General features: G+C 35.2%; 1 protein-coding gene and 2 long non-coding RNA genes across 7 annotated transcripts; 1 reads left to right on the top strand and 2 right to left on the bottom strand.

The window, feature by feature from the left end:
- Positions 1 to 1,898: 1,898 nt before the first annotated feature.
- Positions 1,899 to 8,431, bottom strand: LOC125192630 (uncharacterized). Of its 5 annotated transcripts, none has more exons than XR_016137694.1 (6): positions 8,144 to 8,428; positions 7,835 to 8,034; positions 7,013 to 7,084; positions 6,810 to 6,932; positions 6,619 to 6,700; positions 1,899 to 2,075 (listed from the first exon to the last, which is right to left on the bottom strand). It is a non-coding gene; the product is annotated as an uncharacterized LOC125192630 (long non-coding RNA). The 5 variants fall into 5 exon arrangements; XR_016137693.1 differs by lacking the exon at positions 1,899 to 2,075 and adding an exon at positions 4,161 to 4,477; XR_016137695.1 differs by lacking the exon at positions 1,899 to 2,075 and having other exon boundaries at positions 5,995 to 6,700; positions 7,835 to 8,046; positions 8,144 to 8,431.
- Positions 8,432 to 20,578: 12,147 nt separating this feature from the next.
- Positions 20,579 to 23,701, bottom strand: LOC125195354 (uncharacterized). The gene is made up of 4 exons (XM_048093513.1): positions 23,692 to 23,701; positions 20,914 to 21,215; positions 20,767 to 20,845; positions 20,579 to 20,700 (listed from the first exon to the last, which is right to left on the bottom strand). The coding sequence occupies exons 1-4, from the start codon at positions 23,699 to 23,701 to the stop codon at positions 20,579 to 20,581; spliced, it is 513 nt and encodes a 170-aa protein (XP_047949470.1).
- A 1,416-nt stretch (positions 23,702 to 25,117) lies between these two features.
- On the top strand, positions 25,118 to 26,381 carry LOC125193051 (uncharacterized). The gene is made up of 4 exons (XR_007171522.2): positions 25,118 to 25,400; positions 25,484 to 25,576; positions 25,655 to 25,696; positions 26,155 to 26,381. It is a non-coding gene; the product is annotated as an uncharacterized LOC125193051 (long non-coding RNA).
- The last annotated feature ends 509 nt before the right edge of the window (positions 26,382 to 26,890 follow it).

Here is a 26,890-nt window from a genome sequence, read left to right as displayed (position 1 = left end):
ATTTCTAAACTGTTTATAAAAGGACATAATTCTCGTTTTAATAAATCTGTTTTTCTCATCCCTAAGATGCAAAAAAAAAAAAAAAAAAAAAAAATAAAATCCCATCTCATTCCACACAATCACCTCAATTTTTCTGTCTTCTCGCATGGGTGTTTCTCAGATTGTAACGACTAGGGTGGTGGTTACTCCAAGGATAATAGTGGAAGATTTGTAAAAATTTGGTCTCGGGATTATGGCATTTCAATTCATTTTCTGATTAATTCTAATTGATTTTTGCTATGATTGTGGCATAAGTTGTGTTAATTTGTGTTTAGCATTTCGATTGGAAAAAATGTTATATTGGATCGATTCAGGGTACTTTTAGATGCTATGTTTGTCAAAGGGTTTTAGTATGAAATTGTATCTTTCGACGTCATCATACGAACACCCTGCAAGCTGCAACAATGGATTGACTAAATCATACGATCAATAATAAAAACATGTTCAAAAACCTTGCTGTGGGGGAATAGGCCCGAGGCCCATCCGTGATTGATCCAAATGATGAATTAACCAATTGAGATGAAAAATAATTTAATTGTTCAAATAATACTATTGTTGAATGTATGTAACAAAAAATTTAAATAAAAAGTAAAAAATTCTTTTATACAAATTTAATGCAAGGTAGAGAGAATGATTAACAAAATTAACAGGCCAAATTAACAATATCGACAAAAAGAATTGCATACGAAATACAAACCAAAACATGGGGGCCCAAACAATTACTCCCTCCGTCTGCAAAAAATAGGCTTGTTTGTAGTCGACACGAGTTTTAATGAGAACTTGGTAAAATAAGAGATCAAATGTATAAAAAAATGGGTAAATTAAGACAGCCGAGGGAAAAAGAGGTAAAGTATATGTAGGCCTGAAAATTTAATCCGCAGGTTTAGGGTATTCCCGACCCAGTCCCAATACCCGACGGGTTTTGGGTACCCGAAACCCGAAATTATGGGTTCGGGTACGGGTATGGGTAGTTAATGTTAGGATTTTTTGGGTTTAGGGTACCCGAAACCCGTATTAGAGTACTCGACTAATACCCGATTAATTATGTATTTGTAGTAGTGTTAGCTACCGTCAGAGAGATGAGTCTGCACAAAGTCACGGATGAATGACAAAATGAGTAGCACTTAAGATGAATTGAATGCCATGAATATTAGTTTTTGGGTTATAAAGTTCATAGTTTACTATTTGGATTATGTTTGGTTGCTTTGACATTATTTAGATTATGTTTGGTTGCTTTGACATGTTATTGTTCTATTATCTCAATTTTTATACTTCTTTACATTCGTGTTCGGTTCATGTTGCATTATTTATGTTCTTACTTGTTATCTTTTGAAAATATATAGTAAATTAGTTATGCTTTCTTCATTTTATTTACATGTTCATTTAATGTCTTAAAAAATTATTTTAATCTCTTTTATGTTTCAATTTATACCAAAAAAAAAATATTTTAAAATTAAGTAGTGTCTATTTGTCTAATGTCTATTTTATATAATATAGAATTATAGTCAATAAATAGTATAAGTATTGTGTTATTTTTAATAGTTTCTATTCTCATCACAATTTAATTTGATGTACTCCCTCCGTCCCAAGATAAGTGACCACAAACTTTTCGGCACGGGATTTAAGGAAATGAGGTTTTGTTAGTAAAGTGGAAAGTGAATAAAGTAAGAGAGTTAGTATAGTAGAGAGAAAAAGTAATAGATAGAGTACCAGAAAAGAAAATGAATCACTTATCTTGGGACGTCCCAAAAAGGAATACGAGTCGCTTATCTTGGGACGGAGGGAGTATCATTTTATTTTTTGCATTTTCCTAATTATAGTTGCATTTGGTTCAACAACTCAATAACTACAGTCCAGTCTTGCTAAAAACAATAACATTAAGAGTCGTCAATAATTATAGTGAAGTACTTAGTACTTAATTATGATAAAAATAAACACAACAACTTAAGACTTCAGTACGCCCCCAGATAGGCCTCCACCGTGAGGTTTCTTGCCGGCGGCGGCTTGTTAACGAGGAAAATGTCCTCGATCTCCATCTTGTAGAAAAAGAAAAAGCCCACACAAAAAACGAATGAGAACCCAAATATTTCCATTTATCTGAAACAGGCCCAATACAAAAACTGATATTTTAAAAGGCCCAATTTTAATAAAAAAAGGAAGGAGCCCAAACGATATTCATTAAACAAACTTACTTAATAATAACAAACTACAATTAATCAACACTATGATTTAATAACATAATTTAAGAGGCAATACACAAGCAGTAGTAATTAATTATGAAATTACATGAAAATAAACACAACAACTTGAGACTTCAGTACGCCAGCGGATAGGCCTCCACCGTGAGGTTAGCACCACAAGCAAGAGGACAAGGAAGGGTGTCATGACGGAGAGAGAGGAGAGTGTGAGTGTGATGAGAGTGAGTGAAAGATGATAATACGTTCGAGATTTATAGTAGAATCAATGATGGCTTCTAACTTAATATGGTAGATAATGCTGATATTTTTTTATTCAAATTTTTGTGATCAGTACTTACATATTTACTTATTTAGACGGTCATTAAAGTTCCGCATGACTAAACACCTTAGATATTGAAGAATTAGATGGTGTTTAGAGGTGCATGGTTTGAAATCCGCACGAACCCTACCTTAAAAATTGAAAAGAGTTGGATAATGACTAAAAGGTGCACGGTCTAAAATCTGCACGAACCCTTCCTTAGAAATTGAAGAGTTGGATAATGACTAAAAGGTGCACGGTATGAAATCCGAACCAACGGCTGATAATCAAAAATCGTAAACACGATCCCGATTTTAATACTAACAAAAATTAGCATAATTGCAATCCATTTTATTACTTACAAAGTACAATTCAAAATTTCAATTCAATTTTTATATTACCGTGCAAATTTCAAGTCACTCTATATTACTACTATCGTTTTCAACATTGTCGAGTCATCTTCTAGAATTTAATTGAATTTTTATATTACTGTGCAGATTTCAAGTCACTCTATAGTTTTGTTGTTTTGATCGAAGATATTATATCCGTCCCACAATAAGAGTCACATTTTTGTCATTTCGGTTCGTCCAATAATAAAAGTTACGTTTCACTTTTACCATAAATAGTAAGTAGGTCTTATATTCCACTAACTAACTTTACTCACATTTTATTTTAAAATCAATATAAAAAAGTGGGTCTCATATTCCCATGAACTTTTCTAACACTATTCCTTACATTTTTAAAATTTATGGTCACGTTAAATGTGATTCATATTGTGGGACGGAGGTAGTATCAATTACCAAGTGAATATAAACGAACTCATAAATTTAATCATTGTGATTGTGACAAATACTTGAATTCAGTTATATTGTCCTTGAAACTATTTAAACTATGAGATTTAATTACTTGCGGCTTAACTAAACTCTCAGGTTTAATTAATTAGGATTATTTAAAACCAAACATTCAATTGAAAGAACCCACACAAAAAATTAATTTCAAGCTAACCCTATAATAATATCAAGCCCAATCTTTCAAATTATTTCAGCCCACACTAAATTAAATTGAAGATTCACTCAAGAGTTACTTCCCAACAATTATAGAGACTCGGCCCAACTGTCAAATATACTTTGGCCCAACCATAAAAGAATTAAACTAGGCCCACGATCCTAACTGAAGAGGGATTAAATATTTTTGAATTGATAAGGAGTAGTAGTTACTAGTTAGCATGCATCTGAGCAACACATCGTATACACTATAGAGCGGTTATTATTATAAAAATTTTGCTTTAGTTTATATTCGAGGATGATATTTTAGCCAAATTTATAGTAATAATTAAAAATACCGTCAATATTTATTCCAGCAATGAACCTTTCATGTATTTATTTTGGTTTTCTTAATTTGATTGTGTTCCACACTCCCCAATTGATTTGATTCAAATACAATAATACTTTATTATTTCTATCATCCAAAAGTATACTACATTTACCTTATTTTAAAATATACTGATTTCATTTGATGAAATATATAATCTCACACTCTATACTTATATCTCACATAATGATAGTGTAACACTCCAGTTTTTTTCGACCTTTTTGTTTGTTCTCGAAACGACGACGTTATGCATATAAAACAATTTTTCGCTTTAATTTTTTTCGTTGAGAGAATAATTTTACATTTTGAAACCCACTTTTCACGAGTCCAAGCCTTTTTATATTTAATGCTTTCTTCTTTGAACCCATCTTAAATAAAAAACCTAATCAACGAAAAGAAAATTATACATTTAACAGTCACGGCCCAATCGAAGCCACCGGAGAAGAAGAGGGCGGCAAAGCTGTTGGTGGCAAATTGAGAAGGAGATGCTGCGGCACTCGATGATGGCCAAGCTGTGCCGATTGAGAGACAGCAGCGGCAACCAGTTTCGGCAGACGGCGGTGAAACCAGGCTGAGAAGTTGAAATTGAGAATAGAGGGAGAAAGTGATTATGTGACGTGAAAATGGGAGAAGAAAATAAGGAGCTGTTAATTACTAGTATTTCAATTAGACTCATTTTGGTAGTTGGGCTACTGTACTAATATTTTATTTGGGCCAAGAGTCATTTATTTAGTTGGGCTGTCTAGTTAATTGTTTGGACCGGAGCTTTTAAGATATCTTTGCCCGGTTGAGATAAAGAAAAAGAAAAGGAGGGCGGAATTAAATCATGGGCTTTTCACTCACGTTTTTCGAGAATGGAACGAAAAGAGAAGTGAAGCATGAACTCAAGGAAAGGATTTCTCCGCGAACTCAAATGAGACATGTTACAGTAGTGTGCAACAACTATTCTGCTGGTACAAGTGGTAAAGCATTGAAGGACTTCTGACTTGTGTTTAAACCCGAGATAATGAAAAACGAAAATAGAATACTTTTGTGGTATTAAATTTATACACTAAACAATATATAAGTTCACATTTAACATTTGAAGAAAAGCAAAACGGAGTAATAAAAAGTGAAAATAAATGAAAATAAAAGCCAAAAAAGTAACGAATGACATTGTTTTAGGACATGCTTTCTGATTTTTATTTTTTATTTGGGAAGTGGGGCAGAACTGCATGATCAAGTAAACTCGTATATAGGCTGTGGAGTAATGAAAATTGGTGAACAATATTTATTACAACTATCATCATTGAATATTTATTAGCTTATAGTTTGTTTCCTACAATTGCAACGTCGTTTGGCCATTCTAGTAGTACCTTTTTAGGTAATTTTTTAAAAAAACTGTATTATTCCTATTTGTTTATATATTAATACTAGATTATTTTATTAAAGCATATATTTATTTTATTTATTATTATTATTACCTTTAAATTATTTTTCTTGCTTTTTCAATTTATTGATATGGTATTTTCATAAACAGATATTTATCATTCAATATTTGAATTCGTTCGTAATTTTTTTTACACTAGCTCATAAACATAGTATTCCATTATTTATAACTCAAGAGTTATTATTACAATATATCTTAAATTATTAACTACGGAGTAAATTTTTAAAATGCAATACAGTAGATATTTGTCCCGTCTATGATATGGAATGAACACGTGTCGATTCAATATGTGTTTTGCATCATCGCTGCCAATCGTCCTTCATTGTTCTACAGTTTTCGTATATTTGCTTTTTCTTGTAATTTTAGAAACTCTATTCATGCTCACAAACCACAACGTGATTGTCATCATCAATTTATTAAATACTCAATTACTATTTTTGATTTGTTACCTAATTAAGTTAGAAGACTCCTATTGCAAATATTTGTTCGATGATGGAAAAAATTCATCGTCAGTTATAACGAAATTCAAGTTAGAACCTTGTTAACTTAGAAACTTCAACTTTACCATTATCACTATATTTCTCTTAGTATACACATTACCATAATTTTCAAAAACTACCTAATTCTCTTTTTATATACCAAATGTAAAAGAAACACAATTAAAATAAAAATCATTAAGATTTATTTAACGGCCGTGATCAACACATAAATTAAACACATTTAAGAATCTATCAAAAATTATACTAGTACAAAAATCTCGATTGCATTAAATCGTAATCGGTTTTCTAACTCCAACTCTAAGTAACGCTACACACTCATGTTTTATTACAAGAGTAAGAGAAATGACTAATTAATGATACTAATTTAATTTGATTTTTTTCTGTTATATATACTCCCTTCAAATCGAGCATAGGAATACATTATTAAATTTAGTTATTCCAAGTTCAATGTCTCATTCAAGAAAGATATTTTGTCTATTAGTTATTTTTTCATGCATTGTTGTACATGAATGCAAACCGCATGAAACGAAAGGTTATGGAGGAAATGGTCCTCCGTTGCAATGTAAAAATATTTGAGTGTCCAACATTTACTATTATTCACACTGAAAAAGAATTTGAAATAAGAAATTATAGTCAAGCTTTATGGGTGACAGCTTCGAGCGTTGTACAATACTCATTTTCTATTGTAAATGCTCACTCTCTTTTTCTTTCATTTATTTTGTTTCAGTTTTTTCATTTTGTTGCTGTGTTCAGCACTATGCATGATTAATTTAGTATTCTTACCTTCAATCTGCCATTCCTTCCGTTTGTGCTATTCTTGAGACTTTGCACTGCTTTGCAGCGGAGTTATTTTTTCTTTTTCTCCCTGCATTTGAATTTCAGAATGGAGATTCATTAGTTTTTCTGTATTTTCTGAATTTGATTATACGTAAAATGTATACACTCATCTCTTATTCCAGTTTCCCATTCAATACATGTTCTTTGATTTCCATGCTTCTTGAAATTGTTTAAGATGATTCATGCAAAAAATGTTGCTGCATTCATTGACTGGAATAATAAAACTGCTCTGCAGAGGAGTAATTTTTATCTTTTTCTCCCTGCATTCAAAATTTAGAATAAAGATTTATTAGTTGTTCTGTTTCGTGCATTTGATTTTATGTAGAATGTATATACTCACCTCATATTCCTGTTTTCCATGCAATATGTGTTCTTTGGTTTCCATGCTTCTTGAAAGTGCTTAAGATGATTCCTGCAAAAAAACAAATTGCTGCATTCATACACTGAAATGATAGAACTGTAATACTAAACAAGTTGCAACATTCAATCTACCATTCGTTCCATTTGTTTTATTCTAGAGACTTTGCATTGCTCTGCAAAGGGAGACTTTGCATTGCTCTGCAAAGGAGTTATTTTTCTTTTTCTCTCTGCATTTAAAATTCAGAATGTAGATTCAATAGTTTTTCAAGAGTTTCTGTATTTGATTTTATTTAGAATTTACATACTCATCTCTTATTCCAGTTTTCCATGCAATATGTGTTCTTTAGTTTTCATGCTTCTTGAAATTGTTTAGTATTATTCCTGCATAAAAATGATGCTGCATTCATTCACTGGAATGATAAAACTGCAATACTATTATACTGAACAAGTTACAACATTAATTAACTACTACGTCCATTAAATCTTGATTGTAAATAATGGAAGTGATTGATAATTATATTACTATATTCAGAAGCAAATTCTACTATATCCAGTAAATAGCTATCTATCTTCCCTCTATGAAGAAACTAAAGAAATCAGCAAAGCTTAAAGGGTGTTAAAGTGAGCAACAGATTACATTTTGAAACAAATTCTCAAAATATGATTGAAAAAAATTTAAATACTCAAATTTGCACTGTTTTTATCAAGAATAATACGTCCAATTACATTTAGATAAGCGTTTATAAGCATTATCTCTATAAATCGTAAGGCTTTTTACAGTAAATTTGTGAAGACATTTTACCTAAGGTCTGTTGATCCATTGAATATTCTGCGAATTTGGAGCGAATTAAAATTTCCAATCTTCGACCAGAACATTTCGCCCTAATTTTTGTAGGTTTGTCGACCTCCTTTGTGATATGTTGTTGTATCTGTTGTAGGCTCACAGCCAGATATTGAGAACCCCTATGTTCATCCTCTTTACCTTGAATAGTCGATAGCAACCTATTTTTGCTCCTTACATGTAAAATAATTAGTGAAATAATTAAATACTTGATAAATATTGACGATTTGTGATATTTTTTCAAATTTATGAACTGTGTTTCGATTTTACCTAAAATTGCTTCCTTCTTCGGTTGGTCGAAAATATGATTTCAACGTTGTGTGAAACGCTTCCGTTGTCGCTGGAGTGTGTAAGTTTCGTGCGCTAGCCCTGATTTTGCAATGGCAGAACCGATTAGAAGATAACGTGTCGCCGATTTTGGTGGGTGTGGGTGTGGGTGTGGGTGTGGTCGTAGACGCCAGTCTATGGCGACTTTTTCTCCGATTTGGTGGTAGAATCGGCGACCAGGGGTGCAGATCTAGGGTTTTCGTCGCTTAAGCGGCGTGTGGAAATGCAGAAAAAAGTTTATATATTTTCTTAAAATATGTTATTAGATCATAAAGTTATTTAATTAATCTGATAATTTGTAATTAGTTAATGTTAAGTGTAATGGAGTAGTATTTTGGATAAAATCGCTTGGTTTTGTAATATGTTTGATGTTTGGCTTTTCAAATGTGAGAGGCAATTTTGATTGGGCCATTTCAGAGAATTCAAGATATTTCATGTTATTTTTTTGTTGGTTTCTCTGTGGGATCTTGTGAATAATGATATGATTGGATCTGCATTGTATGTAAATTTGGGGTAATATTTTTGAACTCATTTGGCCTCTATTTTTAAAGAATTGTTACTACTATATTGCGATAATTGTAAACTATATTGGGATCCTCCTGTTTAGGGATCTATTTTTAAGAATTATTGGGCTATGTATGTTAATTATATTGGGCTATTTTATCTTTTCAATGTTATTTTTTATAGTTATATTTAAGTATGTTTGTTCTTTTTTTATTTTTAAAACAATTATAAATTATAAATTTTTAAAAATTTATGAATTACTGGATTGTTGTTTTTTAAAGTTATTTTTGTTTGCAGGTATGAATAACTATGTTTTGTTAATCAAGTGAAATCATGAACTCTTTCATCGTTCAAATTATTTGTTTTTTTTTTCGTTCTTTTAGATTCTGTTTTATATTTTTCCTTATTTGTATATTTTATTATATTTCATCTACTCATCTCCTATTTTGTTATTTCTTTTATTTAATATTGCTACACTTATACTATTTATTCAAATTGTATAAAATTGTATGCCGAATATGAGATGGTTCATTACAGTATGTTAAGGGAAGTACATTTTTTTTTTGTTCTTAATAATTATATGAATATTTTTTATACACAATTAATTATCACATTTTTTTATCATAAACACCAATGTTATTCTGTTTTTTTTTTAATTTATTCCTTCTTATTTAAGATTACTATTCGAAAATCATTTGGCCCGTGCATAGCACGGGTGTTAACACTAGTCTATTAAAAATTATACTAGTACAAAAATCTCGATTGCATTAAATCGTAATTGGTTTTCTAACTCCAACTCTAAGTAACACTACACACTCATGTTTTATTACAAGAGTAAGAGTAATGACTAATTAATGATACTAATTTAATTTGATTTTTTTCTGTTATATATACTCCCTTCAAATCGAGCATAGGAATACATTACTAATTTAGTTATTCCATTTCAATGTCTCGTTCAAGAAAGATATTTTATCTATTAGTTATTTTTTCATGCATTGTTGTACATGAATGCAAACCGCATGAAACGAAAGGTTATGGAGGAAATGGTCCTCCGTTGCAATGTAAAAATATTGAGTGTCCAACATTTACTATTATTCACACTGAAAAAGAATTTGAAATAAGAAATTATAGTCAAGCTTTATGGGTGACAGCTTCGAGTGTTGTACAATACTCAATTATGGGTGGTATTGCAAAAGCCGGAGACGTGTAAGTTTTTTTTTGTGTCAATTACTTTCAGTTATTAGGGTCAATAATTTTCTTATATTTAAAAAAATTAGTTCAATTTAATATTTAATATTCCATTCAATTGGTAACACATTGGATTTTGTTAATTTCTTATATTTTTAAATTCGCCCATTTTTTACCATTTTCTAATTATTTGTGTTTTATATGCAGTTTGTTCACGTACTTCGGTCACGGAAATGACCGAAAAGACATTATTATCAATACAGACCCACTATTGTTGTTAGATGTCGTGAATTCTACTTACACAATTTATTTTTATGTACCGAACAAGTATCAGAATGGTGGTCTTCCTAAACCTCTAACACAAGATGTGAAGCAAGTGAAACTGCCTAAATATAAATATGTTGTAGTTAGGAGGATCCACGGTGAAATTATAGAGGAAAGCGTACTAGCACAAGTTCATATACTTAAGAGCATCTCCAATAGCAGCTAGCCGGTTTCGCGTCGCTAGCCGGTCGGCTAGCCAAACTATTGGAAACAGCTAGCCGCGAATCAACGAAGAAATCGGCTACCCTACGCCGATTTGAGGGCGCTAGCCGATGTGCTGGCCGCCATTGTGGTGTGCCGATCGGCCAGCGCCCAATTTTCGTTTTTTTTTAATATTTTTTTTTGAAAACCTATATATACACGATTTTAGTTTCATTTTCATTTGCACCACTTGTTTTAACGAGTTTTCTCTCTCTCTAAATTTCTGTACAAGAGCAATATCGAGCGATGGACAACAACAACGAGTCCAGTCCGGCGACGAGCGGATCTCAAACTCTCACGGTACCTGTGGGATCTGGATGGGGCCAGATGGGCGGGCAGATGGGCCATGGGTTTAACGTCCCTTGGAAACAGTTGATGGGGATGATGGCGGGAGCGGAGGGGGGGATGCAAGGGGGATGCCGGGCGGGGGACAGGCCAGCGGCGGACATGCAACGCCGGGGTGGGGAGGTATGCCCCAGATGCAACAACAGATGATGCAGCAGGTGATGAGGATGATGCTGGTATGGCAGGGAGGGATGCAGCCCGGTATGCAGCCTGGGATGCAGGGGCCACCGGTGGGGGACACGGTCTATCGTCTCTCTCTTGATTTTTTGACGGCTTCGCCTCACACGTCGACCCAATTGGAGATGCAGTTCACTGGCGATGACCTTTTGTTATTGCATGAGATGGGGATCGATCTCGGGGAGCCGGACACTCCCGTTCCAGTGGGTCGGGGCGCGCCGAAGAAGAAGAAGACCAAGGGGAAGGGCAAGGTGGTCGGCGAGTCGTCGCAGCCCGCTATTCACGAAACCCCCACGCGGAGGAAGTGGATGGAGGATGAGTACGTCTGTGTGGCTAAGGCGTGGTTGTCGATTTGCGGCGATCTGCTGGTTGCGAACAACCAGTGGATCGTCAACATGTGGGCTAAGATTAGAGCAGCCTACAGGAGGAACTGCCCGCACGGAAAGGACTACAGCGGGGAGAAGTGCCGGAAGGGGTGGGAACGCATCAGGGCAGCGGTCGGCCGATTTTCAGGGTTGTACACCAACGCCCTCCGCATGCTGACTAGTGGGCAGACTGAGGAGGACGCCCGGAGGATAGCGGAGAGTCAGTTCCCCTTGCCAGGGACTTATAAGGAGTTCACCTTCTGGTGCTGAAGGCCTCCGAGAAGTTCCGTGCGAGGTGCGACGCTGGGTGGCCGAAGAAGCAGAGGCTGAACTATTCCGGCGATTACAGCGGCAGCAGCGGCGGATCCCACGACCTCCCCCGGATGCTGAGGATTTTCCGTCCCCTCCATCCTTTGCTCGTCACCCTCGCCCGGTTGGCCAAAAGCGGGCGCAACAGGCAGCAAGGGGATCCTCCCCCTATCGCCCCAGGAGGTCATCTCGGCACTCCCCCCACGCGCGTACACCTTATTTTCGCATGCAAAAACAGAGGAACGGATGTACGAGGTCTTCCAAGAGTGGAAGGCCGCAACTGACCCCACGGAGAAGAGGTTTTTCCACTTAATGCTCGAGAACATACAGGTGGATTTGGATGCCACGAGGGCACTGGTGGGGGGCTCAGACGCGGGCTCAGATACCCCAGGTGGCGACGACGAGGACGGCGGTGGCGACGACGAGGAGTAGAGAGCGGCGGGGCTCGTGTGTGGAAGCCCGTTTTTTTTTTTAAATCATGTATTTTTTTTTATCTATGTACCTTTTTTTTTTTTAATGAAATGAATGAATTTTCCCGTATATGTCTCGTAAATTTAATTCCGTAATTTAATCGTAAATTTTATTCTGTAAATGTAGTTGTTTTTGAATTATTTTTATTGCGGCTAGCCTAAGGCTAGCCTATTTGCTTAAAATGATGATGTGGCAGGTGGATTTTTAGTGTTGATAACGCGACAGGGAGAGAGAGTGGCTAGCCTGGGACTAGCCTATTGTTATTGGAGATGCTCTAAGAAACACTTGAAAAATAGTGCTTATAAACGGGCAGCGAGTGGTGATCAATTTACATATGATCAAGGCAATTGGGTACAAGGATATGAAATTCTTATTTGGTTCAACTAGTTATACAACTGAAATGTAACATACAAGAGCCCAACAAAAATAAAACTTAGAAATTCTATAATTGCAACTTTTATCTTATCGAAGACATATTTATTTCAATACTCAATTCAACTAGTTATAACGGTTTCGACCGTATATAGATTTGTCCATCCGCCGGCAATGGTGTATTTTCTAGTCACTGTCGCTGTTTTTTTTTTCACTCTCTCTCGGCTGAAATCCGATTTTGATTTCATCTTCAAATTTTTTTAATTCGTTTAGAATTTTGCACAAAAAATTGTTCTGAGTTAATGTCAGATTGTTCAAATCTTTAAGTAATGATAATTTAAACTAAATTAATTAATAAATTTCAGGTAATAATCACCAAATAAAACATTGGCATAGCTTACTTAATAAAAAAATGCACATATAATCTTTAAATACAAATAATTTATAATAAGCAATAAGTATATTATGTTAATTCTATAATTTAGACTTATTAATCAACAAACATCATAAAAAACTGTATTTTAACTTGACCTGAAAACTTTATATTAAGTATGCAATGTAATATTAAAATATTCAAATCCTCTATTCCTTCTACAAACTTTTACACTATAATGACTTTGAGTTTAGTATAAATGGTTATAGATGCTTTTAGACGAAGGATTTATGGTAGTGAATTTTGGGGCTATTTTACTTAAATTGCTTATTTTGATTTAATTACACCCAAATGTGTACTACCTTCGAGTTAATTAATTTTTCTTGATTTAGTTAAGTCTCAGAGTAGTTAAATTTCCATTTTAATTTAGACCCAATGCAGTTAAATCTCTTGATTATTTTAGTGCAAAAGGATAACACAAAACTTTCAAGTAAGATGAAGAATTAGGATGTATAACTTTAATAGGGTAGGTGAATATCATTTTCAACGTGTACTGAAGCGGGTGCGGTGTAACTCATTTTGTCAACTCGTCTCCTTCCAATAGTATTTGAGCTGTTATGATCCCATTCTCGATGTAAATCCAAATGTCGATTAATTCATTGGATTTGAGCAATATTAGGACTTAATACTCTTCTAATGAATTAGATTCCTAAAATAGTCCAATGATATGAATAATAAAACATTTGTATCCTACTATTAATTTGGAATCGTGACAAAGCCTAATTTAATCATATTGGCCTTATATTATGTCAAAATGTTATAAAAATGTATTGTTTGCACGATCATTAAAACAACTAGTACTAGTGCTCTACATTTAAAATGCCTAGGGAATTGCAATAAACCAAATTCATTTAAACTTGAGGTCATGCCAAATTTTTATACTTTCAATTTGCACGTTAAAAGGTTGCCAAACGAGTTTTTAGTCTACAAGCTTCTATCCCAAAGAAGAGGAACGTAACTACATATACCCACATCACTAACTTAAACCACTACCTACAAGTTTGTTGTAACATGTTGGAAAGAATCAATTAAAAGGAGAAGAAGATTGGTGGAGATCACGGATGATTGCTTGAGATCACGAAATTAAGGGAATTGATATATTTTCCTTTTAGTATCTAGGGCAAATCTTGCCAAGTATATACCATTTTCTAGCCTATAAAATGGCAGTGTATATTGTAATGAAAGACAGACAAGTTGAATGAATAAACACAGATCTTTCAACAAGGTACCAGAGCGCTCGTAAGAAAATCATCATAGCCCTTATACCTTTCCCGACCTAGAAGGCGGCGAATTCCAACCTGCAAAAATGTCAGACGACGAGGAGAAACCAAACATGGAGGATGCACGATTAAATATGAGGAGACCCGATACACCACAGCAACGCCCAAATCACCAGCCACAACCATCAAGAACCACCACACAACCGCCCAATCGCCGCGAATTCAAACTCGACAAATCAAAGATGTGGTGCTCACACTGCGGAAAGAACAAGCATACAAGAAAAACCTGCTTCGTCCTCATCGGAGTTCCGGAGTGGTGGGACGGGAATCAAAAGGATAAAGCTCGACTTGCAATCGGAGTTGAGGACGGAGGCGGGCTGTTCCCCCAAGGAGTGGGCAACCGGGAGGTTGCCGTCGCCCGTGGAAGAGTAGGGGACGCCGGCCAGCAGCAAGGTGGAGGCGGCAGGACTGGCGAGACGGCCAGAATTGGAGAAACGGCATTTACAGAGAGAAAAAGGGGGAGGCGCGTCAAGTGGAGGTCTCCGATTAGAGTTGAAAAACCTTGATCCGCAATTTAAATTGCTCCTTAGTCCTTTTAAAATTAATGATGCTAGAAAAATACCCCACTGCATGAATAGTATTCAATTAGGTCCCCTAAATTCCAAGTGTGTGCAATTAGGTCCCCAGAACAAGAAAATTCCAAATAGGGTCCCTAAAATTGCTGAAAACTCTTTTTTAAGTCCGAATCGTTTTGCACCTTTGGATAGTCTCCCAATTGCGTGTGTCGCCCAAAGTAAGAGTGATTCTAAGGAGAAAGGGTGGATTTTTTATTGTGGGGCGACTGATACTATGTCTTATGATAAAAATGATTTTTCTGAATATGATGAAGTTACAAAAAGCCACATACAAACCGCGGATGGGGAGTTGACTATTGTGAGTGGGAGTGGAACCATTGAGATTTCCCCAACCTTAAAGTTCAAAAATTGCCTCCATGTGCCTAAATTGTCCCATAAACTCATGTTTATTAGCCATGTGACGAAAGAATTGAACTGTACGTTACTGATGCATCCAAACTTCTGTGTATTACAGGATATCAGGACGAGGAGGATAATTGAGCGTGGCACTGAGCGGCAAGGCCTCTATTACGTGGATGAGATTGCTCAACAAGGTGGCACCGTGATGCTTGCTCACGGATCTGCCAATCAGGAAGCTTGGCCGTGGCACCGCAGACTGGGGCATCCATCCTCGGGTTATTTAAAATTGCTTTTTCCAAAGTTTTCTCAGTTTAAAGATATTACTTGCGAATCTTGTGTTTTGGCAAAGAGCCACAGACAATCGTATAGATCAAGTGATACTCGTGTTAAGACTCTTTTTTCTCTAGTGCATGCTGATGTTTGGGGTCCTGCTCCTATTATTGGTGATCATGGTTTTAGATATTTTCTTATCTTTGTAGATGATTGCACTAGATTGACTTGGGTATATTTTTTGAAAAATAAATTAGAGGTTTTTGAAAAATTTACTCATTTTTTTACAATGATTAAGACACAATTCCAAACCACTGTTAAAATCCTTAGATCTGATAATGGAAGGGAATTTGTGAATACAGAAATGACCGAGTTTTTTAAGAGGAAAGGGTTAGTCCATCAAACCACTTGTCCATACACTCCTGAACAAAATGGGGTAGTTGAGCGAAAGAATAGGATAATCCTAGAAGTCACAAGAGCCCTTTTCTTTGACTCCAATGTTCCTAGGTTTCTATGGCCCGAAGCTGTTGCTACTGCTGTTTACTTGATTAATCGACTGCCAACAAAAATATTGGGTATGAACACTCCTCTACAGACTCTTTCATCCTTAACTAATATTCCTACACCTCTCACTCTTCCGCTCAAAAATTTTGGTTGCTCAGTTTATGTACATGTGCCAAAACATGAAAGGGGAAAATTTTCTGCATGTGCATTAAAATGTGTGTTCTTGGGTTATGGGATAAATCAGAAAGGCTATCGATGATATCATCCGGGGTCTAGGAAAATTATAACAACGATGAATTGTAATTTCCTTGAAAGTGAATTCTTTTACACCAAACCTCGGGGTCAGGGGGAGAGTATTGTTCAGGGGGAGTGAAATAATTCGACCTCTCAGTGTGTCTGTGCCATATCCAAAGCCCTCGGTCGCGGAACTAACAGAGCAAGCTAGTGTAACCGCCGAGCCGGTCATGTCTGCTGTAGAGCCTCCTCAAACGCCTACGCCTGAATCTCCTCCTCCAGTGATATCCGAGGTAATTCCTGAAACTATCTCAGATAATACAGTTGTTAACCCTGACGAGTCTGGTGTAGATGAGAATGAGAATGCGGCAATTGATGGGGATACTGGCCGTTATGTACTCCCCTCAAGGATTACTCGTGGCATTCCGGCCAAAAGCTATAGTCATGAGAGGATTAGCAAAGCTAGATATTCTATGGCGAACCTGGCCAAGGCCAACTTAACGGAGATGGCTAGGGCATTTGGAGCAGCCCTGTATGACGAGGAGGAAATTCCATACACAGCTGAGGAGGCCATGAAAATTCCAAAATGGAAGGAAGCAATGCTGGTAGAGATGCGGGCCCTAATGAAGAACAACACATGGGAAGTTTGTCTGAAACCTGATTGAGTTCGAACAGTGGGTTGCAGGTGGGTTTTCACCATCAAACGAAGACCAGATGGATCGATTGAAAGGTATAAGGCGAGACTAGGAGCCAAAGGTTACACACAGACCTATGGAGTTGACTATGCAGAGACCTTCTCACCTGTTGCCAAGATGAGTACTATTCGAGTGTTACTCTCGATAGCTGCGACCAGGGGGTGGCCGTTCCATCAGTTTGACGTGACTAATGCTTTCTTACATGGGAACTTAAGAAACCAATCTATATGGAAGCACCTCCTGGATTTGCGGGGGAATTCAAAGGAGGGAAAATTTGCAAGCTGAAACGAACACTTGGGCTGAAACAGTCGCCTAGAGCTTGGTTTGGAAGGTTTACAGAGGTGATGAAGAAGTACGGGTACAAACAAAGCAATTCTGGTCACACACTGTTTCTAAAGAAGAGTGAAGGAAAGATCACATGCCTAATCATTTATGTAGACGATATGATCCTCACTGGTGATGATGAAGAGGAGATGGATCAGCTGAAGAAGAATTTATTTACAGAATTTGAAATGAAGGACTTGGGAATGCTGAAGTATTTTTTGGGTATAGAAGTGCTGAGATCGAAAAAAGGGATCTTCATCAGTCAGAGGAAGTATGTTCTTGAATTACTTACAGAAACAGGACTATTGGACTGCAAGCCAGCCGACACTCCTATGGTTCAGAATCACGATCTGCAAATAGTAGAAGGAGCTGAAGCTACCCACCGCACTCGATATCAACGTTTGGTTGGGAAATTGATATACCTATCCCACACAAGACCTGACATAGCAGTTCATGCATGCACCTCAAGTAGCTCATTGGGAAGCAGCACTGAGGATTGTTCGATATCTAAAGGGGACAGCAGGCCATGGAATTCTGTTTGAGAATCATGGACATTTGGAGATTCATGGGTTTACAGATGCTGATTGGGCGGGAAATCCAAATGACAGAAAATCGACTGCAGGATATTTCACCTTTGTAGGGGGGAAATCTTGTCACATGGCGAAGCAAGAAGCAAAGGGTGGTAGCACTGTCAAGCGCTGAAGCAGAATTCCGAGGAATCAAGAGTGGATTGACAGAAATTCTATGGTTGAAGAAGTTGATGACTGAGCTGGAGTTGAACTCACAGAAATCATGTAGACTGTTTTGTGATAACAAGGCGGCGATCAGCATATTTGAGAATCCAGTCCAGCATGATCGTACTAAACACGTCGAGGTGGATCGACATTTTATCAAGGACAACATAGAATCCAAGATAGTAGAACTTCCTTTTGTGAGATCTGAAGATCAGTTGGCAAATATTATCACAAAGGCTGTTGATGCTAGAAGCTTCCATAAGGCATTGGGCAAGTTAAGAATGTGTGATCCCATTACTTAACTTGAGGGGGAGTGTTGGAAAGAATCAATTAAAAGGAGAAGAAGATTGGTGGAGATCACGGATGATTGATTGAGATCACGAAATTAAGGGAATTGATATATTTTCCTTTTAGTATCTAGGGCAAATCTTGCCAAGTATATACCATTTTCTAGCCTATAAAATGGCAGTGTATATTGTAATGAAAGACAGACAAGTTGAATGAATAAACACAGATCTTTCAACATGTATCAGAACCTGGCATTTTGCAAACCAGATGTGTGATGATGAAACTAGTACATACAACATACTCCTTATTAAATTATCTTCAACACATCCAAAGATAAGAACTGAACTAGGAAACAAGCTGGAGACAGTTATTTGATTAAGATACTCTTTCAAGTTAAGACTTTGCAATTTAAGTCTCATCATTTGGTGAATGAATAAATATGGATGCACATGCGCGTATTATTAGGCCATATTATGAATACAAAACATCACCTTTATCTTGTCTTTTCCATTTTGATCCAAATTCGGGCAGGTGAATTTTAAACACTTAATATTGGATCTTCATTTCCAACCAAATCATGTCAATTCTGCATACTAACAATTTTTTGGGATATCATAAACTAGCAATTCTAAAGAATGCATCAAGTAGCCAATCATCAACAGTGGCAAACCAGGAATGAGTAGCTTTCTAGTAAAATAAGGGCACAAGCTCTATCACTATGAGATGCCAATTAAAGGGATCAAGTTAATGACTAAGTACGTTGGTAACATATACAAGGATGAATGTCGACTAGACTTATACTATATATGCACCTAAAATAACCACACATATCCTCCCAATATATTCTATAAGCTCGAAGGTTTTACATTTCCAAGTTCCAGCATAATTTGGGAATGATGAGATGCATATAAACAATATGACCTTTTGATGCATTTTGCTTTAGTCTTTTTATCTTCAACAACCAAACCCAGTTAATTCGATCAAATAGAGATGATGGAATAAAAATCTGGCATGATCTTTGCAAACAAAAGTGTGAACATTGTATATTCCCAATTTAGTGCTTAGCCCACCCATTATAAAATACTCTATACGCCTTATAAAATAAATAAATAATATGAAAATAACATGATTTTTAATATAAATTGATAAAGCATGAGAGATAGAAAGAAAAATATTTAAAATATTGTTAAATAGAACAAAGTGTATGCCGATTTTCCAACTAAATAGATGCAATTTTTTCAATTAATTAGACTATCAATTGTTTAGAGGCAGTGAAATCTAATTGAATACGTACTAGTAAATTTTAGTACTTAAAATCTAATTGATTTTTCAGTTAGTACTTTATTTATTCAATGTTTTTAATTTAGAATTGCATATTTAGAAATTACGATACGTTTTAGATTTGTGAATTAAAAATTGATTTATTGATTTCAAAATTAGATAGTTAGAAATTTGGTTTGTGATTTGTGTGAATTTGAGGATATAGATTTATTGACCTTTGGTCATTACAATTTACAATTGGCAACTAAGAGCATTCACAGTGAGAGCCCTTCCCACCGCCTTCCCGTAGCCTTCCGGAAAGGCGGTCGGGAAGGCTCCCATTGCAGCGGTCGAGCCCTCCCGAGGAGAGAGAAAGTGCCAAAAGCACGGTTGTGGCCGAGCCTGGACGGTTTTCAGAGCCCTGTTAGATGAGAGTGAGTGAAAGAGGATAATAAGATTCGAGATTTATAGTAAAATTAATGATGGCTTCTACCTTAATATGGTAGATAACACTGGTATTTTTTTATTCAAATTCTCGTGATCAGTACTTACACATTTACTTATTTAGACTGTCATTAAAGTTCCACATGACTAAACACCTTAGATATTGAAGGATTGGATGGTGTTTAGGGGTGCATGGTCAGAAATCTGAACGAACCATACCTTAGGAATTGAAGAGTTGGATAATGACTAAAAGGTGCACGGTCTGAAATCCGAACCAACGGCCGATAGTCAAATCATAAACACAATCCCGATTTTATTACTAACAAAAATTGACATAATTGCAATCCAATTTATTCCTAACATAGTACAATTCAAAATTTTAATTAAATTTTTATATTATCGTGCGAATTTCAAGTCACTTTGTATAAACGTTTTCAACATTGTCAAGTTGTCTTCTGGAATTTAATACGTAGAATTTTTATATTACCGTGCGAATTTCAAGTCACTCTATATCATCATTTTCAACATTTTCGAGTCACCTTCTAGAATTTAATTGAATTTTATATTACTGTGCGAATTTCCCTTGCACTTTATTTCCAAACGAAAATACTGATCATTCCAAAGTCGAGATTACAACTTTACATGCGAGAGTTCGGCAATTACAAAATAACATAAGCTTCTAGTAGATCTTTGTTATACTAATAAAGGAAAGGGAAATTCGGGATGTCATATGACCTGATCGCTACTCAGCATCGAGGTAAGCCTCCACGGTGAGGTCGCGGGGAGGTGCCGACTTGCTCACGAGGAAAATAGCCTCGATCTCGAGCCTGTAGACCGAAAAAGTTTGGTTCATGCGAGGGAAGGCTGCAAACAAGCAACGAATGATCGTCAGTAAAAAAAGAAAATAAAAGAAGAAAATAAAAATAAAACCGTTGAAGGCCGGGTAGGCCTTGAACAAAGCCTTCCTGGCCCGGGCTTCGTCCTTGGAGCCGGCAGGGAGGTTGCGGAGCTGAAATTAATATAAATTAGAAGGTGACTAGGTGAGAGTGAGATATAAGAAGAACAAGTGACCATTACCTCGCCGGATAGGGTAATCTTGGAGCAAGTCGGGGACTGAGTGTCGGCGCCCTCGCAACCGTTGATGTATGCCTCCGAGACCGTGAAGCTCGCGCGGACGTCCACCGTCACTTCCCTCTCCACGGGGTCCAATGTGGAGAGGTAGAAGAGCCGGGAGCCTGTATCGTCGTCGGTGTAGGAGACCGGATACGTGAAGGGGGTGGACGTCGAAGTGTTGGTGCCTATCACGCTCCACTTGCCCTTGTTGACAAGCCACCGTGCAAACTCTGCCACGTCATCGACGTCAGGGCGGGTATCGTCGTCTGTGAAAGGTGGTGCTTAGAAGTAGCAACACCTTTTATATTATCGTGCAAATTAGGAATCAACGTATGAAAAGTTGAGGGACGACAACATAACAAGCTGAAACAGAGAAAAAAATGAGAATGTGTGTGAGATAGAAGAAAAGATAAAGAAAAATATGAGAGATATTGTACCTCGCCGGAGAGGGTGATTTTGGCGCAGGAGGGAAACTGAGCATCCTGGCCGTCGTAGTTGCCGAAGAAAATCTCACTGAAACTGAGGCTGTAATAGACGTTGTTCAGGGGCTTTGGCCGAAATAATTTGAAATTTGCACGATGCCAAAATAATTTGAAATTTGCACGATGCCAAAATAATTTGAATTTACACGATCCTCCTTGCGAATCGGGCTGATGAATTAAAATTATGCTTCTTTACAATAAAGTACAATGGATTTTTAATATTTGATCAATACTTAAAAACATAATAACACGTAATTAACAATAGACTTAATACTTAAAAACACACTAACACCTAAGTTACGAAGATAGAAAGAAAAATAAAAACTGCATATAAGGCATTGAGGTAATCTTCGACAGTGAGCATCTTGTTGACGAGGAAGATGTCGTCAACAAGTAACTTGTAGACGGCAAAGGTGTCGTTCATCTTGGGGAAAATGCCCTTGGAGTGGCATTCTGGAAATAAATTGAGGATGAGAAGGGCATGAAAGACCATAAATATTTATATGAAAAATGACTTCAAATGATATTATACACATACGTAGAGGCGTTTGGTGCATTTTTTGAAACATGAGTACCTCCAACATTCGATTAACTATACATAGGGGCTAATTTTGTAGTTCACACTACCAAATAAAGTTATAGAAGAATAATTTTAAGTTGTTTTTGTATTAAATCAACTAAAGATATTGATCTCAAAAACAGATGGTAAATTCAAATTTTATTATGTGATTCCAGATTGAACGAGACATAATTTTTCTTATCTTTTGAGGATATAATATTTTCTTTTCCAAGCATTACACCGCCGAAAAAATTTCATTGCATTATACAAGCATACATTTTTTAATAAACTTTTAACATTTTATTTCATGATAAACGCACATTAGCATAAATAAAGATAAAATTAGCCCCGTTTTTGTACAATGTAAGATATGTATGGCTAACTTCAATACATTACAAAGTAACAAAACAGTAAGTCGAAAGAGTATTATTAATATGTGTTCAAAAATTCATGCATGATGTTTAATTGACGCCGGTCGCTGTTCTTGGTCACTTAAAAGGTTAATAATATAAGACTAAATTAAGTAGAAAATTGATCTCGTTCTTGGCCTCATAAATAACATCATTCCATTATAGTTTAAACTTCGGCATAGTACGCAATTTGATAATCGGGATTGACATATTTTGAGAAACAATATATTAACTTGAGAGTTCTACAATGACGGCTAGTAAAAGAAAGAAAATGAAAGGCAATTCTGATCGGATATAACGCAATGATTTCTCGTTGATATTATGATGGAGTTCTGAAAAAATGAAAATAAAAATAATATATAGATCTTGTATTTAATTTTGTGTGTTGAATAATTGCAAATGGGTCAAGGAGGGAAAGATATATTAACTCTGAACTCGGCTAAAACTGAAACACTTAGAAAAACACACTACTCCCGCTAGAGAACTGGCACAATTTGTGAAAGCATTCACACTTCTAATATGTGGCACGGTGACATTATATTTAAAAGTGACATGTTGACCCTTAAATGTTATAAATTTATTTAAAATGCAATTACGAACCCCTACAAAACTGTAGAAAAATTGTTTCTTCTATACCAAACAACATTTTCATCCCATGCAAAAAAACGCCAAGTCTTCCACACATGCACTATATATTTAGGGCATGTTTAATAAGTTAGTAATACCAAGATAGAGAATTATATAAGAACATTTTTAATTGTTTGATATCATAGTTAAGCTTAACTCAAAGCCCAATATAAGACCAGGGCCCTATCTAATCTTACCAAAATTATAACATTAACCTTGTTTATGTATCTCACCAATTTGTCAAGTTAAACCATGTTATTTAATATACAATACAAATTTAGATAATTTCTTTTCTATCAAACAACAACGGAAAAAAATTATATCTTTGCATATCTTGACATGAAGCCCGTATTTCTTATCTTATTTTACATATCTTCTCATATCCCATCTTTTTTATCAAACGAGTCCTTATAACATCAAAATTCCATCCAAATTAATAAAAATGGAAGAAAGTAAACCTCCAAACAAAAGCTCAAGAAAAAAAGCATTTGTTGGTAACATTAAAAAAAAAAGTTGGCTCCTAACCCCCTATTACATTATACATATGGACAAAATATTTAGGAAAATTATAAAAAAAAGTAATCCACTTGTTGGCTAGTGAAATTCACCAAGAAAACTAGTACTCAATTGGAAGTAGCTTCAAAAAGCACTATTCAAAAATCACCATTCGACATGGTCATAAATTAGAAGAATAAATTAGGGAGAATAAATTAGGGATTTAGCGGCAGATTTATTAAGCGCCAAAACATAAATTAGAAGAATAAATTAGGGAGAATAAATTAGGGAGAGATACATTAAGCGCCAAAACATGTATCTCACAACCGTCCACTCCCCCACAACTCCAAGCAAATTCATGAACTCACAGTTATCTCTGATAGTATAACACAAAGAACAAGAACGAGAAGAAAATCAAGTTGAAACCTACCTCTAATTCTTGCATGGTGAGTTTTTCAGTGAAATTATTTTGAGAATGAAAAATGTAATATATTCACGGGAATGATAATCTACTGTTGCTAACGTAGCTTTTATGTTTTAATCAATTTTATTATGCAATGTGATCAATTTTAAAGTAATTTTTGTTTTATCCCCCCAGTGTTGATGAAATGATCTAAGTTTCACTATATCATTTTTTACCAGATATTGTCTTTACTTATTTTCACTCCAACGTATGAAGTTACATGTAGCTTCTAAAGGAGGGACACAGACTAAAAAAGTATTCGTTTGCATGAGGAACGGAATATGTCAGCACAAAGGTTTACAGCTAGTGAAGGTAAAAAAAAATACTTGGTTTCTATGTGATAGTAGAAAAAGAAAATCGTGTTATGTTTCGATTAAATAGTGAAACTAAATCGAATCTGACGGATTTATTTTGACGACAATAAAGAAGCTTTGAACATGTTTCCATTTTCGAATGAGGATATAAGTGTTGACATCGAAGAAGAGGAGGAAGGTAATGGGAAATCACACACTCTATTAAGCTCCTTAATATTTTAGATAATAGATTAATCATTTTTTTTTTGTGTGCTTAAAGGTAGTGCATCTGGACCTAAATCTATTGGAAAGGAAAGCAGAGGCCATACCTATATGACAAATATTTGGGGCCGCCCTCCAAATCTACCACTCATTTCTGTCGAGTATAATGAGTTTGGTCAGCCTATAGGTGGTGAAAAGAGCAAGCTTTGTCATTTCTTAGTTTCAATTGCAAGAAATGGTAATTAGTGTCCATTAGATGTTAATAATTGGCATGCCATGCCGAGGGGGAAAACGTTGAGATGCTCGAAGTCATTAAGGTAATAACATTTCAAAAGAGTGTAGATTATATAATTCATCATGTTCTTTTATCCTTCTATGCTTTTGGACTAAGTTAGTTTTCTTTAACAATGTGGCTTATCTTTTGACATGCATTGTTCTGACTTTAAAATTACTTTTATGTCTTTTATGTTTTGACATGCATTGTTCTGACTTTAAAGTAATTTTAAAGATAAGCCACTAAGTTAGCTTTCTATTTTAGTTTAATAATGTATGTCTTTGTCTAATGTAGTTACGAGTTATTGGGCAGATGTACTTATAGAGCACTTAATACATGATAAGGATAATAGAGTTTTGGAAGATCAATGGATCAAATGTCTTGCTTATTTGAATGGAGAAGTTGGAGTTAAATGAAGAAGTTGGCCTACATCGGAGTTAAATGGAGCAGTTAAATGGGTTTTGGCCTACATCGGAGTTAAATGGAGAAGTTGGAAGCATTATTTGAAAAAAACGAGTTATTGGGCAGATGTACCTATCGAGCACTTAATACATGACAAGGATGATAGAGTTTTGGAAGATCAATGGATCAAATGTCTTGCTTTCTGGAGAAGGGAAGATGCAAAGGTTTATTCTAGATTTTCTCTATGTAATGATATTTCATTCAAGCTATGAATCTACTTATCATTTTGATTTTGACTTGCTATTAGAATATAAGTAAGAGAAACCAAAAAGCTCAATCAAAGAAGTTAATGAATCAAAGAACATGACAGCCGTTATTTGTGCAAGTTAAAGACATATTGGTAATGTTTTCTTTTTTCTATGTCTAATGTTAATTGCTATAAATTTTGATGATCCTGATTATTTGTCTTATGTTGCAGTGAGTGAGTGCATAAAGTAATTTTGGTCTAACAATTGAAGAGGTATGTGCAATGTTAATTTGCTAGTAATAGTAATTTTTATTATATTACTTGTATTGTTTGATTTTTGAGCTCTACTCTTTTCCCATGTTCTACTTATGTTATTCACCTGATGGATCTTTATCTACTACTACTATAATTTTCTTTGTTCTTGATTAAAAAACTAAAATGTGATTTATACTTTATGCATTCATTGTAGCTACAAACTAAAATGTGATTTATACTTTGTGTATTCACTGTAGCTACTAATTATTTCTGATTCACTTATGTCTATTCAAATTAGGTACGAAAATTACTTTTCATTCAAAGTTATAGAATTTTTATTTCGGCATATGCAATAATTTAATGTAAAATTTATTTTCTTATTTGTTCAGATTTGTTTTCTTAGTCCAAAGTTTGTCATTGCCATTAATTTCACCATTTCTGTTATTTAATGTTGATGTTTCTCTTCTATATTGCAGATTTGCAGGTTGGCAGATACCCTCTGTTTTTCCGCTTGCTGTATCCATGGTATTGGCCCTCGTCTTGTTAAAACTCGGTAGTTTCTACAAGCTATATGTGTTGTGGTTGCATGTATCCGTGTGGAACATTGGAAGTGTGGCTTTCATGTAAATCTAATCTTTCATCTCACTGTTGAGAAGAGTTGTAGTCTGGATGTTTTTATGCAATCAAATTAGTTTTTTCATTGAGACAATTCAAGTTGAAGTATTATGTTTTAAATGTGTTTCCCTTTGTAGTACTATTATTTTATGCACGGAGGATTTCTATGTAAGATTAGATATTGGATTTTTATTATTCAAATTTAGCATTTTATTTAATTAGTCGTTTATGAAATTTTATTGGATGGTTAATAGCAATTTAATACTATAATTTTTTTAGATTGAAAGTGGAAATGTATTTATATATTTAATAAAGATGTAAATATAAAAATTTGAAGGACTAAATATAATTTATAGGATGAAAATACAAACTATAGCAATTTGTAGGTTAAAAGTATAAATCAAATAAATATAGGTGGGAAGTTGTAATAATATATATTTGTGGGGATTATTTGTAAATTATCGTGCATTTATATAGTGTGATTTAAAAGAGTAGTTTGTGACACTACATTTTGCTTGTTATCACATTATTTTCCTCACACTTGCAATGAGTGCCATTACACAAAAAGTGTCTAAGATAATACTCCCTCCGTCCCGG

Source organism: Salvia hispanica, chromosome 4 (assembly GCF_029641045.1).
Source record: "Salvia hispanica isolate PSC_SH4W2 chromosome 4, Shi_PSC_v1, whole genome shotgun sequence".
Classification (NCBI taxonomy): domain Eukaryota; kingdom Viridiplantae; phylum Streptophyta; class Magnoliopsida; order Lamiales; family Lamiaceae; genus Salvia; species Salvia hispanica.
Note: the sequence above shows the minus strand (reverse complement) of the source record. Positions and strands in the feature narration are given on the sequence as shown.